General features: G+C 34.4%; 1 protein-coding gene across 4 annotated transcripts in view; it reads left to right on the top strand.

Moving 5' to 3' along the window:
- The window catches only part of LanA (laminin subunit alpha), a 101,360-nt gene that overhangs the window by 18,489 nt on the left and 65,371 nt on the right, over positions 1–17,500 (top strand). For all 4 annotated transcript variants that reach the window (XM_068349824.1, XM_068349823.1, XM_068349822.1 and 1 more), the window contains exons 7-18: positions 1,100–1,723; positions 2,478–2,885; positions 3,464–3,974; positions 4,282–4,486; positions 5,630–5,770; positions 6,286–6,498; positions 9,175–9,480; positions 10,195–10,347; positions 11,917–12,094; positions 15,454–15,611; positions 16,756–16,912; positions 17,365–17,500. The exon at positions 17,365–17,500 is cut by the window's right edge and continues 101 nt beyond it. In XM_068349824.1, coding sequence (XP_068205925.1) covers positions 1,100–1,723; positions 2,478–2,885; positions 3,464–3,974; positions 4,282–4,486; positions 5,630–5,770; positions 6,286–6,498; positions 9,175–9,480; positions 10,195–10,347; positions 11,917–12,094; positions 15,454–15,611; positions 16,756–16,912; positions 17,365–17,500 — 3,190 coding nt within the window. The remainder of the gene's footprint in view (positions 1–1,099; positions 1,724–2,477; positions 2,886–3,463; positions 3,975–4,281; positions 4,487–5,629; positions 5,771–6,285; positions 6,499–9,174; positions 9,481–10,194; positions 10,348–11,916; positions 12,095–15,453; positions 15,612–16,755; positions 16,913–17,364) is intronic.

Raw genomic sequence — 17,500 nt, 5'->3', positions numbered from 1 at the left:
ACCCTTTCACTGCCAGTGTTAAATTCAAGGAAACTTTTGATGAAACAAAATGTTTCAAGGTACACAAACCCTAGCTTGTCGATTAATTTGAAATCTCTCATCAAGACGTTTCCAATGACATCTTTCTAAAATTAGGTGATTTTAAGTTTCCTTTTTTCTAATTTTGACCAAGTCACCAATGACAGTGAAAGGGTCAAGATCATAATTGCTCCTTTTCTTGATGTTCTGTCTTAAGAATTTTTTTTCTTCCTAATTTGGCTTTTTTAGTCATGATCCAAGCTTTGCACCAAGTGGTTTGTATTAATGATAAAAAGGAAATATCTAATTTTCGTGTGAGATTTTAGTTTTTTTTGGGGTGAGTTGGTAGGTTCATTTTATGGCATAACTGCTTGATTCTTGACATTTCTTATAAGCAAACATACAGAGAGCACACTTATACAAACTTGTCTGTATACAGTATACGTCTTATTCACTCTTATGCTCTTATACTCTGTAATGGTTATAGGGTAATATGCGGTATTAGTAATTACTGACAAAATCATCTTATATTCCTGGCAATTTAGTCAAATCAAACGAAAGAAAATTACCATAAATGTAGATTATTTAGTAAAAGCATACTCAGAAACTACTAATTCTCTTTGATCTTTTTAGTACACGGAACTAAAAAGTGCTCAAAAGTAGAATATATATTTTTGCATTGTCAAAAATTAAAGATTATTAAGAATAGAATTATTGTACATCCTTATATGAATATTTACTTATATGAGATTGAACTGAAAGAAATCACATCAAATATCTTCATACGTCTTGTATGGCGTGAAATAGTTTTTATATATTATAAAAGTTATACGAGAAAAATAAATTTTTTAGTAGACTGAAATTAAATAAATCACATCAAGTATCTTCATGCGTCTTGTATGGCGTGAGATAGTATTTATATATTATAAAAGTTAGATGAAAATAATACATTTTTTAGTAGACTGAAACTAAAGAAATCACAAGTATCTTCATGCGTCTTGTATAGTTTTTATATATGATAAAAGTTAGATGAGACTAATACATTTTTTTAGTAGACTGGAACTCTTATTCTCCATTCCAGCCTGCAACTGCTTCGGCCACACAGACGAATGTATTTACGACGAGGAAACCGACGAGAAGAATCTCTCCATCGACATCTTCGGCGAATACGAAGGCGGAGGAGTTTGCCAGAACTGCCAACACAACACGAAGGGAATCAACTGTAACGAATGCAGGGATGGCTATTACAGGCCCTACGGCAAAGAACTCAACGACACGGATGTCTGCCAACCTTGCGATTGCGCCGTATTCTACTCTACCGGGAATTGCGCCGAAGGCACGGGCCAGTGCGAATGTCGACCTGAATTCCTCCCGCCTTACTGTAGCGAATGTAACGATGGGTATTACGATTACCCCAACTGTAAGCCCTGCGACTGCCACAAGAGTGGGACGATCGGTGGGGTCTGCGAAGTCGGGGGTGGTCAGTGTCCCTGCAAGGAGAACTATCAAGGATTGAACTGTGATGAATGTGCTCCGGGTTATTACAACTTCCCTGAGTGTTTGCCCTGCGACTGCAGCGAGATTGGAACTCTAGATAACAGCACGTGCAATGTGGAGACTGGACAATGTGATTGCATTAATAAGTTCGGCGGACGTAAATGTGATAGATGTGCACATGGTTATTATGATCATCCGGAATGTACATGTGAGTAGGAAATTTTTTTATGTTTAGATTAGAATGCGATGTTGTAGTTTAAGTAAAAAACTAAATAAAAAACATATTTTGATTTCTAAATATGTTTCAAACTTTTTTTTTTAATGCAAATGAAGAATTAGTGATTGATTTTGGGTGTCAAGATGTGGATTAATCTTGTAGTTTAAGAAAAAAGCTAAACTTAAAAATCATATTTTGATATCTAAATATTATGTTTCAAACTTTAAAAAAAAATATAAATGAAACATTAGTGATTGATTCTGCGTGTCAAGATGAGCATTATTAATCTGTTTAGTAATACCTTGCAGCAGCCGTCCTTGTGAGAACCCACATCATTCATTTTTCAATCACAGTACTGTAATACACAGTAGTTAAAATGTATACGAAGCTCATTAAGGAAACTTTAATTCGTAAACGGGGTAATATAAACTATAATTAGACGATTATTATTATTATTATTATTATTATTATCATCCAAGCTACAACCCTAGTTGTAAAAGCAAGATGCTATAATCCCAAGGGCTCCAATAGGGAAAAATAGCACAGTGAGGAAAGGAATCCAAGCTTCAACCCTAGTTGGAAAAGCAAGATGCTATAAGCCCAAGGGCTCCAATAGAGAAAAATAGCCCAGTGAGGAAAGGGAATAAGGAAATAAATAAACGATGAGAACAAATTAACAATAAATTATTCTAAAGATAGTAAATAATATAAGGAAACAATATAACCTAATTCTCTTCCCATTCAGTCTGCAACTGTGACGCGCAAGGAACCCAACCCGAAATCTGCAACAAAACAACCGGGGATTGTCTTTGCCTCGGCGGCTTCAGCGGATCGCGCTGCGACAGCAACGCTCCGGGATTCTGGGGGTATCCCTACATCCAGATCTGCGGTTGCCACGAGAAGGGCTCCGCTTCGACCGTCTGCGACGCGTCGGGCGACTGCGCTTGCCTCACCGGCTTCTCCGGGCGAGCGTGCGACCAGTGCAGCTCCGGGTACTACAATTTCCCCGACTGCATCAAGTGTGCGTGCGACTCGGCCGGAAGCATTGGGATTTCGTGCGACAAAGATGGCAAGTGCAAGTGTAAGCCGAACTACAGTGGGGTGCATTGCGATCAGTGCTTCGAGGGATACTATAACTTCCCTCTGTGCGAAGGTAATGGATCTTGTGGGGTTTTTGAAGAAGAGTATTTGGCATGACTCCCAAAATGCTTCTGAATTTTCTTCTTTCTTTCATTTCTTCTGGATTTTCTATTTCTTCTGGATTATTAGATTGCTGTTGGATTCTTTAATTTTTTTCGGGATTATTCAATTTCTGAATTTGAAAAAAAAAAAAATTCCGGATTCTTCCATTTTTTTTCATTTCTTCTGGATTTTGTATTTCTTCTGGATTATTAGATTACTTCTGGATTCTTTAATTTTTTTCTGGATTATTCAATTTCTGAATTTTAAATTTTTTTTCCGGATTCTTCCATTTTTTTCTGTATTTCTTCTATTCCTTCTGGATTATTCAATTTCTTCTGTAGTCTTTATTTTTCCATTTCTTCTGGATTCTTTCATTTTTTTGTGGATTCTTCTATTTCTCTAGATTATTCAATTTTTTCTGTAGTCTTTAATTTTTTAAATTTTTTCTGGATTCTTTTATTTCACATATTTATTTATATTGGAAATGTGAGTTATCATGAAAATCTTCAAGAAGAACATTTCATGATTTATTTCTTCGCCCACTTCCAGAATGCAATTGCAATCCAGCCGGAGTGTTAGAAACCTTCGCCGGCTGTGGCAACGCACCAGAAGGAGAGCTCTGCGAGTGCAAGGAACTCGTCACAGGAAGGATTTGCGACACGTGCCGCCCTCTGTACTGGAACCTACGCCAGGACAACCCGGGAGGCTGCGACGAATGCAAATGCGACACATCTGGAACGGTTGGCGGAATGGCATCCTGCGAACAGAAGAGCGGACAGTGTTTCTGCAAACCCGGGGTTCGATCCCGCAGGTGTGACGAATGCCGAGATGGTACCTACAATTTGAGGGATGAAAATATGTTCGGTTGCACCAGCTGTGGATGTAATTTGGGCGGCTCTGTGGATAACACTTGTGATAAGGAGACCGGTCAGTGTCGGTGTCGGCCTAGGGTTACTGGACAGCATTGTGATCAGCCCCTTCAGCTTCATTACTTCCCGACGTTTTACCAGCTGAAATATGAGGCTGAAGAAGGACACACTCCACAGAATACTGCAGTGAGGTATGATTATTATTATCATTATTATTATTATTATTATTATTATTATTATTACGAGATAAGGTACAACCCTAGTTGGAAAAAACAGGATGCTATAAGCCTAAGGGCTCCAACAGGGAAAATAAGCATGTTGGGGAAAGAAAATAAAGAATAAACTTTATAAGTAAGTAATTAAACTTGAATATTTTTTATGCAACACTAGTTGGAAGAGCTGGATGATGTAAGCCCAAGGGCTCCAACGGGGAAAAATAGGGTTGTAGCTTAGCAATTGATAATAATAATAATGATAACAATAATTTCATCTTTTCAGATTTGGTTATGACGAGGAAGTCTTCCCCGATTATTCGTGGAAGGGCTACGCCGTCTTCTCCGAAATCCAAAAGGAGATCATCAACGATGTTTACATAGAGAAGCCTTCACTGTACCGCATGGTTATGTCGTACCATAATCCTAATAAACACACCGTTGTTGGCAAGATCATCATAACTCCAGATGACCCACTTGATTCGCAGCAGGTAATTGAAGATGAGGTTTCTTTGGAACGTAGAAGCAAATAGAATACTGGAAGTGTATAGTTCCAGTCTTAGGAGTATGAGAGTGCTTAAATCATTAAGGCAGTATTAGTTATTAGTTATCACAGGAGTATTATGGGATCTAATATCAAGCAACTCTTAGAAATTGTCCATTAAAATTACAGAGAAAGGCCCATCATAATCTTATTAACAATGAACACTTGGGAGTGCATAGTTCCAGAGTTAAGAGTAACAGAGCGCTGAAATCATTAAGATAGTTATCACAGGAGTATTATGGGATCTTATATCATCAAGGGTTGGTGTGGCCTGATTGGTAACGTCTCTGCCTGGCGATTGCCAGACGGGGGTTCAAGTCCTGTTCAGGCTCGTAAGTTCCTTTAGTGTCTGCAAATTTACCATCTTTGTGAGCTAAGGATGCGGGTTTTGGGGAGCCTATAGGTCTACCTGCTGTGTCATCAGCAGCCATTGGCTGGCCCTCTCTGGTCCTAGCTTGGGTAGAAAGGGCCTTGGGTGCCGATCATATGATATATAATCAGTCTCTAGGGCATTGTCCTGCTTGATAAGGTAATGTCACTGTCCCTTGCCTCTGCCATTGGTGAAGGGACATCAGGCAGCCGACCTCTTAATGTAGGGGTGAAGGATGATATGGAGAGAAGAGGTTTGGCGGAAGAGGATTAAAAGTCATTGGTGAGGGGACATCACGCAACTGACCCGTTAATGTATGGGTGGAGGATGATATGGAGAGAAGAGGTTTGATTGAAGAGGATGCCTTTGATAAAAGTCATTGGAGAGTACGCATCAGACAACCGACCCCTTAATGTATGGGTGAAGGATGATATGGAGAGAAGAGGTTTTGTGGAAGAGGATGCTTTTGATAGAAGGCATTAGAGAGGGCGCATCAAGCAACCGACCTCTTAATGTAGAGGTGAAAGATGATATGTAGAGAAGAGGTTTGATGAAAGATGATAGGGATAGGAGAGGTTTGGTGGAAGAGGATTAAAAGGCATTGGTGAGATGACATCAGGCAACCGACCCCTTAACGTAGGGATAAAAATGGGAAAGATCTGTCAGATAAGGTCAATAAAATGTCACACTAAAACAATATATTTTTATTTTTTGTTCCAGGAATTTGACGTTCACTTCAGATCCACGACAGAGCCAAAACTCATGACGGTCGTCACTGTTCCAGGAGAATTCCCAATCCCTCTTGTCATGAATCCTGGCCGATGGGCTATCTCTATAGTCAATGATAAAAATCTATTTTTGGTAAGTTTGTCAAATCTGTGCTTTCATTTTTGCCCGTCAAAGTAAATATGTATTTAGATTACATCATAATACTGTAATATAAACCCGCTTTTAATATAGATTTGTAATTTCCCTGGTTTCATAAAGATGTTGTTAAACTGAACGTATTAAACATTTAAATATTATTACTGATATTAGAATATTTTGTTTATTAATTACTTCTCATATATAAATTAGTTTATTTATCTCCTTATTTCCTTTCCTCACTAGGATATTTCCCCTGTTGGAGCCCTAGGGCTTGTAGCATCCAGCTTTTCCAATCAGGGTTGTAGTTTAGCTAATAATAATAATTATGATAATGATAACAATACTACTACTACTACTACTACTACTACTACTACTACTACTACTACTACTAATAATAATAATAATAATAATAATTATTATTATTATTATTATTATTATTATTATTATTATACTTGAAACAGCACATATAATAAGTTATAAGAATCCTTCACACCTCCCTCTTCTTCCAGGATTACTTCGTCCTACTACCTCTCGCTTACTACGAAGGAGCGATCCTATCCGAAAACGTGACCACTCCCTGTGCCCTCGGCCAGGATGCAAACCAGATGTGTGTGCATTACTCGTATCCTGATATCTACCAGTACAATTACATCTACGGTTCGGCCGGATACCGTAAGGATGGGAATGAAAGGGAAGCTGTGGATTTATATGATGATGAAGTGGTAAGGATTGTTCGAATGGCTTTGTTATTTTCCTATTATTTACGTTTAAAATAGTTTTGTTAATTTTCCTTTTTGCATAGAATATTATTTTCCTTTTATCTATACTTAGAAAATGTCTATGTAAATAGTTTGAAAGACTCGCTATCAATGTATCGGAAATTGTTTTGTTAATTTTCCTTTTCGCATAGAATATTGCTTTCCTTTTATCTTCACTTAGAAAATGTCTGTCTAAGTAGTTTGAAAGATTCACTATCAATATATCGGAAATTGTTTTGTTAATTTTCCTTTTCGCATAGAATATTATTGTGCTTTTATCTTCACTTAGAAAATGTCTATCTGAGTAGTTTGAAAGATTCACTATCAATGTGTAGGAATTAGTTTTGTTAATTTTCCATTCGCACTGAATTTAATTTTCCGTTTATCTTCACTCAGAAAACACCTTTCTAAGTAGTTTGAAAGACTCAATATCAATATATCGGAAATTGGTTTGTTAATTTTCCATTCGCATTGAATTTAATTTTCCTTTTATCTTCACTCAGAAAAAATCTTTCTAAGTAGTTTGAAAGACTCAATATCAATATATCGGAAATTGGTTTGTTAATTTTCCATTCGCATTGAATTTAATTTTCCTTTTATCTTCACTTAGAAAATGTCCTTCTAATTAGTTTGAAAGATTCCCTATCAATGTATAGGAATTAGTTTTGTTAATTTTCCATTAGCATTGAATATTATTGTCCTTTTATCTTCACTTAAAAAATGTCTATCTGAGTAGTTTGAAAGATTCCCTATCAATGTATAGGAATTAGTTTTGTTAATTTTCCATTAGCATTGAATATTATTGTCCTTTTATCTTCACTTAAAAAATGTCTATCTGAGTAGTTTGAAAGATTCACTATCAATGTATAGGAATTAGTTTTGTTAATTTTCCATTAGCATTGAATATTATTGTCCTTTTATCTTCACTTAAAAAATGTCTATCTGAGTAGTTTGAAAGATTCACTATCAATGTATAGGAATTAGTTTTGTTAATTTTCCATTAGCATTGAATATTATTGTCCTTTTATCTTCACTTAAAAAATGTCTATCTGAGTAGTTTGAAAGATTCCCTATCAATGTATAGGAATTAGTTTTGTTAATTTTCCATTAGCATTGAATATTATTGTCCTTTTATCTTCACTTAAAAAATGTCTATCTGAGTAGTTTGAAAGATTCCCTATCAATGTATAGGAATTAGTTTTGTTAATTTTCCATTAGCATTGAATATTATTGTCCTTTTATCTTCACTTAAAAAATGTCTATCTGAGTAGTTTGAAAGATTCACTATCAATGTATAGGAATTAGTTTTGTTAATTTTCCATTCGCATTGAATATACTTTTCCAATGATCTACATTTAAACCAATGATTGATTGATTGATTTCCAGAAAACCTGAAATCAGTCAATCAATCATTGGTTTAAATGTAGATAATATGAAAATTATATTCATTGCGAAAGGAAAATTAACAAAACTAATTCTGATACATTGATATTAAATCTTTAATCCTCATTCCCCTTTCTGGCCAGGTGACCTAATTCTCATTCCACTTTCTGCCTATGTGTCCTAATTCTCTTTCCACTTTCTGACCAAGTGACCTAATTCTCATTCCACTTTCTGGCCAGGTGTCCTAATCCTCATTCCACTTTCTGACCAGATGTCCTAATTCTCATTCCACTTTCTGACCAGGTTTCCAAATCCTCATTCCACTTTCTGCCTATGTGTCCTAATCCTCATTCCATTTTTGACCAGGTGTCCTAATCCTCATTCCACTTTCAGACCAGGTGTCCTAATTCTCATTCCACTTTCTGACCAGGTGTCCTAATTCTCATTCCACTTTCTGACCAGGTTTCCAAATCCTCATTACACTTTCTGCATATGTGTCCTAATTCTCATTCCATTTTTGACCAGGTGTCCTAATCCTCATTCTACTTTCTGACCAGATGTCCAACTCCTCATTCCACTTTCTAACCAGGTGTCCTAATCCTCATTCCACTTTCTGACCAGATGTCCTAATTCTCATTCCACTTTCTGACCAGGTTTCCAAATCCTCATTTCACTTTCTGCCTATGTGTCCTAATCCTCATTCCATTTTGACCAGGTGTCCTAATCCTCATTCTACTTTTTGACCAGGTGTCCTAATTCTCATTCCACTTTCTAACCAGGTGTCCTCATCCTCATTCCACTTTCTGACCAGATGTCCTAATTCTCATTCCACTTTCTAACCAGGTGTCCTAATCCTCATTCCACTTTCTGACCAGATGTCCTAATTCTCATTCCACTTTCTGACCAGGTTTCCAAATCCTCATTCCACTTTCTGCCTATGTGTCCTAATCCTCATTCCATTTTTGACCAGGTGTCCTAATCCTCATTCCACTTTCTGACCAGATGTCCTAATTCTCATTCCACTTTCTGACCAGATGTCCTAATTCTCATTCCACTTTCTGACCAGGTTTCCAAATCCTCATTCCACTTTCTGCCTATGTGTCCTAATCCTCATTCCATTTTTGACCAGGTGTCCTAATCCTCATTCTACTTTTTGACCAGGTGTCCCAATTTTCATTTCATTTTCTTATCAGGTGTCCTAATCCTCATTCCACTTTCCGTCCATGTGTCCTAATCCTCATTCCACTTTCTGACCAGGTATTGAGGATGCTGGATACCCAGCCCATGGCCTGGCTGAATCACAACCAACCAGAAGTGCAGTACGATCTCAGACTTGCCAAATCAGGACATCACATCCTCCTCATCAACTACTACACTCCAGAAGAAGGTTCGGCCACAACAAACGTCATGTTCGAAACCTCGACCCGGAAAGGGAAGGAGAAAGGCCAGGCCATTCTGTATGACTGTCGGTATTCGACCACTTGTCGACAAGTCATCACTGACCTTGATGGGAAAGTTGGGGTCTTCCCATTCGATAGTAATTTCATCAATGTTGCGCTAAGAGTAAGTTTGGTATTCTATTTTTTTTTTTAAATTGATTATATTATGTTTTTAACGTAAGATCATTCAAATTGAATGTTATCTCATTTTCTATTTTATTGTATGATAATTATCTGATGTATATCTTAAATATACACATGTTATTTAGAATAAATGTCTTGCCCTTCATTCTGTTTTGTACGGTTATTTATAATGGCATATCATTCCTGGCGATTCGAAGAATAGAAATTATCTAATAGAAGAGACTCTTTAGCTATGATAAGCAGCTCTTCTAGGAGAAGGACACTCCAAATTCAAACCATTGTTCTCTAGTCTTGGGTAGTGTCACAGCCTCTGTACCATGGTCTTCCACTGTTTTGGGTTAGAGTTCTCTTGCTTGAGGGTACACTCGGGCACACTATTCTATCTAATTTCTCTTCCTCTTAATTTGTTAAAGTATTTATAATTTATTTAGGAAATATTTATTTTAATGTTGTTACAGTTCATAATATATTTTATTTTCCCTTGTTTCCTTTCCTTACTGGGCTATTTTCCCTGTTGGGTTCCCTGGGCTTATAGCATCCTGCTTTTCCAACTAGGGTTGTAGCTTAGCAATTAATAATGATAACAATAGGACCGTACTAATAAGCGAAATCTTAGTAAAAAATATATTTATAATGCAGGGAAACTTAACAACCAAGAGGACAAACATCTCTAACCTTCTGAAACATTTTTCAGGGCGAGACCAACACAAACATTGGCATAGAATCCATCGTGGCTGTTCCTTACGAAATGTGGCACGAGGACCTGGTTCGACTAAGCCCGGTCTGCGCTCGTCTGGACGGAGAATGCCTCACTTCTCAGTTCCCTCATCCACCTGAGACAACTAAGGTGAGGAACTTGGTGCCGGCGTTTCATGTTAGGTCATCTCCATTATGTAATGAGGAGCAACGTGTCTGGCTGTGTGTGTGTGTATATATATATATATATATATATATATATATATATATATATATATATATATATATATATATATATATATACACACACATATACGCAGACACACACACACACACACACACATATATATATATATATATATATATATATATATATATATATATACAGTATATATATATATACGGTACAGAATATTTATACATATATACACTATATATTTATGTAAATATATGTATATATATATGTGTGTGTATATATATCTATATATATATATATATATATATATATATATATATATATATATATATATATATATATGTGTGTGTGTGTGTGTGTGTGTGTGTGTGGATACATAGATACATATATTCTTTACACATAATAACACCATGCACCTATTTCCCTTAAAGGGTGTTAGCACCAGAATACTTCAAATTAAAACAATGTATTTTTTTTTTTTGCATATGTATGAATTATTGTATATAAGTATTTATAATATTAATTAAGTTTTCATAATCATGTATACAGTTTATACGTTTATGTCTACCTGAAGAAATCAATCCTTTATAAAAAGATTTGAAAAACATTCATGAAATTTTGTTTGTTTTTTTATAGGTGTATATAGAGTACTCCATGTACAGTTGGACACATGAATTTCTGGTACACCCTTTAACACCTCTTCCATCTATCCCTACACTAGCAGTTTTGGGTACTCGCCGAGCAGTAAGGATGTGATAAGGTGTACTTCCTCAGAGAGAGGTGCAACAGGAAATCCCGTGTCCAACTGTACATGATTTGTACCTGGAAAAATCAGAGGCATTTCTTTTATGCCAATATTCGTATGCATAGATTATATTCCGTTTGATTCAATATTTTGTTTAAGATTTTGATATATCATAATTATATTTTGAAATGCTTCGATATGATTGTATTTTGTTATACCTGTGGACATTCATATCATAAAAAGCCATTATAGAAAGAATGACATTTTTATTGGTTAAAATTTTATTGAAAATTTGCACGATTAGAATCTTGAAACTAATTTATGCCATTATAGGACGAATAAAATTTTTTTTATTGGTCAAAATTTTATTGAAAATTTGCACGATTAGATTCTTGAAACTATTTAAAGCCATTATAGAAAGAATAGATTTTTTTTATTGGTTAAGATTTCATCGAAAATTTGCACCATTAAGAGGACCTATACAATTTTGTAACTTTGAAATTTGATGGAGAGTCTGGGAGATGTAAATGATTGTCACATTTTAAGAATGACAAATATCGGTGCCGGTTTAGTATGTGGCCTATCTTTTTTATTCTGGTTTAGTATGTGGCCTATCTGGCTTGTCAGGTTAGGTTAAGTTAGGTTAGGTTAGGTCAGGTCACATAGTAAAACATAGAATTTCGTTGGCCATATTCAAAAAGTAGGCCACATACTAACCCGGCACCCAAATATCTTTAAAGCAAAGTTGAGAGTTAAGAATATCCTATTTTACTCCTCAGGTCGAATTCGAGAACAACTTGGAAGGCAAAAGGGCGATTGAACTGCCCTGGGGAATTTCAAACAGCACAGGCCTCGTGTTCTTGAATCAAAGTGATCCCATGGTGGATATTACGGGCAAACTGAGATCAGCTGGGGGCTATGTCTTCATCGTCCATTACTATCAGCCTCTGTACCCTGGTGAGTGAGTGAGTGAGTGAGTTTAAGAACGCTTTGCCTATATAGCAAGACATGGGCTCTTGCACTAGGGCAGCCCGTAAGACAGAGCTAGTGAGAGCTAGTTTTCAAAAGGATGAACTGGGGAATGAACGTAGATAGAAAATAAGCATTTCTTATAGTTTTGATGTTCATTGGTTTTTTCTATGGACAGGAATGTATTGATAAATGATTAGTAGGGAAGATAAGCATGCCTTATCGTTATATCTATTACGTTTATTCTATGGACAGGAATGTATCGATAAATGATGAGTAGGTAAAAATAAGCATTTCTTATTGTTATCTGTATGACATTGTTCACTATGGAATGTATTAATAAATGATGAGTAGGTGAAGATAAGCATTTCAAATCGTTATGATATTTATTACGGTTTTTCTATGGACAGGAATATATTGATACACGATGGGTAGGAGAAAATTTTCAGAATACAGTGCCTTGAGAGACCCCTGAAATATATGCATTCTATTTCCATTTTATTTTTGTAGCTAAGTAGAGGCGTTACAGTTTAGTTTCATAAAACTAATACTATTACAGAAGTAACTTGGGAATCGGTGTAATATTATATAAGAAGAACTATAGACAGTTAAGCTTAAAATCCGAGGTTTAGATGTAACTACATTTCATGTTGCATATCTGAATATTCACTCGTAAACAACATATAGCCAAATAGTCTATAGCTGTAGATTAACTCTACTTAGCTTTTCACAATGATTAATAACGAAGGAGTAGGATTCAGTGTAAAAATATAGAGCGTATAAGAGATATAGAAATGACCATTAGATTATATTACTACAAGAATTATACAGTGATCATTCGTATATATATGATTTATCCAATTGGGTTATTTGATGGAGATCTTCAGTTGAATGGAGAATAGCTGTATTTCTTAAAAAAATTCTTAACTTTAACTCAAGGATAATGAGTCTTATTTGTAAGGGTCTTGCTCAAAGTTTAGATTTTTTCCTATAAACGACTATTTTACTTTATTGTCTCTGGCATCTTGAAAGGCCATCAAAATGTTACAATCGTTACACGACACTAGTCTGCGAGATTATTTTATTTTTATTTATTTTTATTTTTAGAGTAATCAACAATAATAACAATACAACTTATATACTGTTTTATTGTTTCTTATAAAACATTTCTGGAAATTCTTCAAATTTCAAGTTTATCAGTGTAAGCCTTCAATAGTATATTTAATTTCTTTTCTCCGAAACCTTTATTGAATCATTTCAATTGTCTTCAATATAATTGCATTTGAATAACTTCATTTTCAGCAGAAGTTCCTTGCTAAAAGTAAGCCTACCGCACCTTGACATATTGCAGAAATATTCACCTAATTTTGGCATTTAATCTGATTTTATCTGACTTTCTCAGAGAACGAGATGTCTGTGCAGGTTTTATACGCAGATGAGAAAGGTTAAGTCCTTTTATATTTATCCGGGAAAGTAGTTTCTATACAGTATTATAGTCGCCACAGAGATTCTGTTCTAAATAAGCCCCGCCCCCTGAGGAAGTCATAGCCAATCATGTCTCACGCATTAACTGCGATTGTTTGAAATTTGTAAGGGGATGCATTGTGACCGCTGCTAACGTAGGAGACAACGGGATTGGATGTGACGTCATCAGAGGGCGGGGATTATTTCGCCCGGAATCTATGCGGCTACTATATTTGCATGATGTGTTGTATAAGTTGTTTAATAACTCGGAACTACACTTATACTTTATGATAACAATACTTTATGATAACAAGGAAGATTTTGTGGATAGTTCTACTTTTCTCTCAATAATTTTCTATGTGGTAGTACTTTGTTGTGTGTCGTAGGATTAGAGACCTGAAAACACCTTTTCTGTTCCATATTGGCAAGATAATGTCCTTCTAACACGCAATTGGTGATCTTTGAAACCAGGGAGACAAACCTTGGTTTCTAATCTCCCTTATATTATACATATATTTCTTTCCGATCACGCTCAGCAGCATTGCTAGACGTATAGATACTAGTTTTCTCCCCGTCATGCCCTAGTGAGAGGGGGTATCCCGAGAGGTACAGTTGGCTTTATCAATTCAGGTACACTGATGTCTCCTTAGCTTACTATGAAGTGTACCGGAATTAATGAAGCCAACTGTACATTTGGAAACCACAATTTCTCTCAAATATGTATGTGTGTGCATATCTATCTAAATATTTAGCCTTCATTTTTGACGGGTCGTGTACACTAATACAAAATTAGTGGTTAAATGGAATGTTATCAACTCCTGAATATGGAGTATGAAGTTTATAAGAATGGGTTTTAGTTTGTTTTGTCAAAATCTGTCTAGTCAGCTTAGCCTGATATCATTCGCTGTAAGGTTTAGAGACTGTTACTTAAACTACTTTAATGATTTTAGACCAGTAGTTGTTGTTACCCTTTTATATATATATATATATATATATATATATATATATATATATATATATAATATATATATATATATATGTATATATATATATATATTATATATATATGATATATATTTATATATGTATATATTTACATGTATATATATGTTATATACATATATATATATATATATGTGTGTGTGTGTGTGTGTGTGTATCCTACTTCATTGTGTGTCGTGATGTGGAAATTTTCTAATAAGTAATGTATTTTAGTAGACTAAATAACATTCGTGTTTAATAATATAATAACTAATTTTTCCCTCAAGTTTACCATTTTTTTTTCTTTCTTTTTTTTGCAGAATATAGAAACAGTAATTGAAACATTTTATTGATATATAAGACTATTATTATTATTCTGACATAATTATACCATGATCATCACTATCATTATTACTATCATTGCTATATTAATGTAGATGTTACTCTTATTAGTTGATGACTATCATAATAATTTAAGATAATCATTACTGTACTGACATAAATATATTAATCACTATCATTATTACTATCACTGAGCTGTTTTTCCCTGTTGGAATTCTTGGGCTTATAGCATCCTGCTTTTCCAACTAGGGTTGTAGATTAGCTTGTAATAATAATAATAATAATGATAATGATAATGATAATAATAACAATATTGATAATAATAATAATGATAATAATAATGATAATAATAATAATAATAATAATAATAATAAATGATAGTAAAAATAGTAATAATAATAATGATAATAATAATAATAATAATAATAATGATAATAATAATAATAATAATAATAATAATAATAATCATATGATGATGATGAAGATGATAATAATAATATATTCATATAGATATTACTGTTAATAGTTTATCACTATCATAATGAAAATAATCATTACAGAGTTTGAAGTCGACGTATTACTCCAGAACGGACAGTTTTACGAAGGTTCCTTGGATATACACCATTGTCCTAGCACTTCCGGCTGTAGGGATGTCATCAAGCAGACGGATGGATCCTATGTGTTTAACGTCCTTGAGAACTTCGTTCTCTCACTGAAGGTAATTCTATTATTATACACGATAAAGAAGTTATTCCTCAGTATTTTGCTCTTTCAAACACCAAGATTTATTAAAAAAAAAAAAAAAAACAGACTGCCTTTCTTAGTTCTCGAGGGAAATGTAATCAAAATGCTTAGTAAGCAGCTCTACTAGAAGGACACTCCTAAATCAACCCATTGTTCTCTAGTCTTGGGTAGTGCCTTAGCCTCTGTACCATGGCCTTCCACGATAAAATATTTCTTATTATATTACAGGTTTAATAAAAAAAAAAAAACAATCTGTGAGGAAAATGTAATTAGAATGTTGAGTAAGCAACTCTACTAGAAGGACACTCCAAAATCAAACGATTGTTCTTTAGTTTTGGGTAGTGCCTTGGCCGCTGTACCATGCCCTTCCACTGTCTTGGATTAGAGTTCTTTTGCTTGAGGGCACACTCGGGAACGCTGCTCTGTCTTATTTCTGTTCCTCTTGTTTTTGTTTTTGTTTTTTTTTAAGTTTTTATAATTTATATCATGTATATTTAATTTTGTTACAATTCTTAAAATATTTCATTTTGATTGCTTATTACTTCTCTTGTTTATTTATTTCCCTGTTTACATCTCTCGCTGTGCTATTTTTCCTTATGGAGCCATTGGGCTTATAGCATCTTCCAACTAGGGTTATAGCTTAGCTTGTAATAATAATAATGGAAGTGTTATATATATATATATATATATATATAAATATATATATATATATATATATATATATATATATATACATATATATACATATATATATATATATATATATATATATATATATATATATATATATATATATGTATATACACACACACACATATATATATATATATATATATATATATATATATATATATATATATATATATTACAATTATAGGAATGACAGTAAAAACTCTAGGTGACCACTGTAATAGTAATTTAAAATTCAAATATGTTTAATGAATATAATTAATTATTCAATTAATTTTTCTATATATTCGTTTTAGATAAATAGAAAATTTGAATATATTTAATAGATATAATTAATTATCCTATTAATTTTTTTTCTATATATTCGTTTTAGATGAAAAATTCTAAGAGAGTTGTCTTATAGTCTTATCTTTCTTTTTAATTCTCAGGACCCAGAGGATAAATCACTATGGTTGGATTACCTCCTTGTAGTTCCTGCCGAGCAGTTCACTCAAGAAATCTTACACGAGCTTCCACAGGACAGGACAGCTGAGTTTATCAATTTCTGCGGCCAAGATAATTTCAATCTTCAGACAAATGCTTCAGGTAAAGGGTTGTTGTGGCCTGTTGGTAACGTCTCTGCCTGGTGATCGCCAGAATGTAGTTCGAGTCCCGCTCAAACGCGTTAGCTCATTTAGTGGCTTCAATCTCACCATCCTTGTGAGCTAAGGAAAGGGGGGGGGGGGGGGCGGAGTTTAGGATAGCAGGCCCTAGGTGCCTATCGTTCAAAGGCTGATAAATATAATTAGCTAAAACATGTAATTTGATGACACAAAGTCCCTGTAGTGAAGTTTTCCCAGTTATGCCACTAAGAAGAATTTTTCATTTTCCAAATAATGTAAGAATTTTCATTACAATTCTTTAATTATTCTTCAGAGTTCTGTAGAGATTCCAAATAATTTAAAAATTTTGATTATAATCTTTTTATTATTCTTCAGAGTTCTGTATAGATTGCAAATAATGTAAGAATCCTAATTATAACTCTTTATTTTTTTCAGATTTCTGCAGAGATGCAGCTTTCAAATTAACAACAGACTACAACAGTGGAGCTTTGCCATGTCAGTGTGACTTCTACGGATCCGCAAGCTTTGAGTGTGAGAGCTTTGGTGGCCAGTGCCCCTGTAAACCGAACGT

The sequence above is a fragment of the Palaemon carinicauda genome, chromosome 26 (assembly GCF_036898095.1).
Source record: "Palaemon carinicauda isolate YSFRI2023 chromosome 26, ASM3689809v2, whole genome shotgun sequence".
Lineage (NCBI taxonomy): Eukaryota > Metazoa > Arthropoda > Malacostraca > Decapoda > Palaemonidae > Palaemon > Palaemon carinicauda.
The sequence above is the reverse complement of the archived record's forward strand: the minus strand, read 5'-3'. Positions and strand labels throughout refer to the sequence as shown.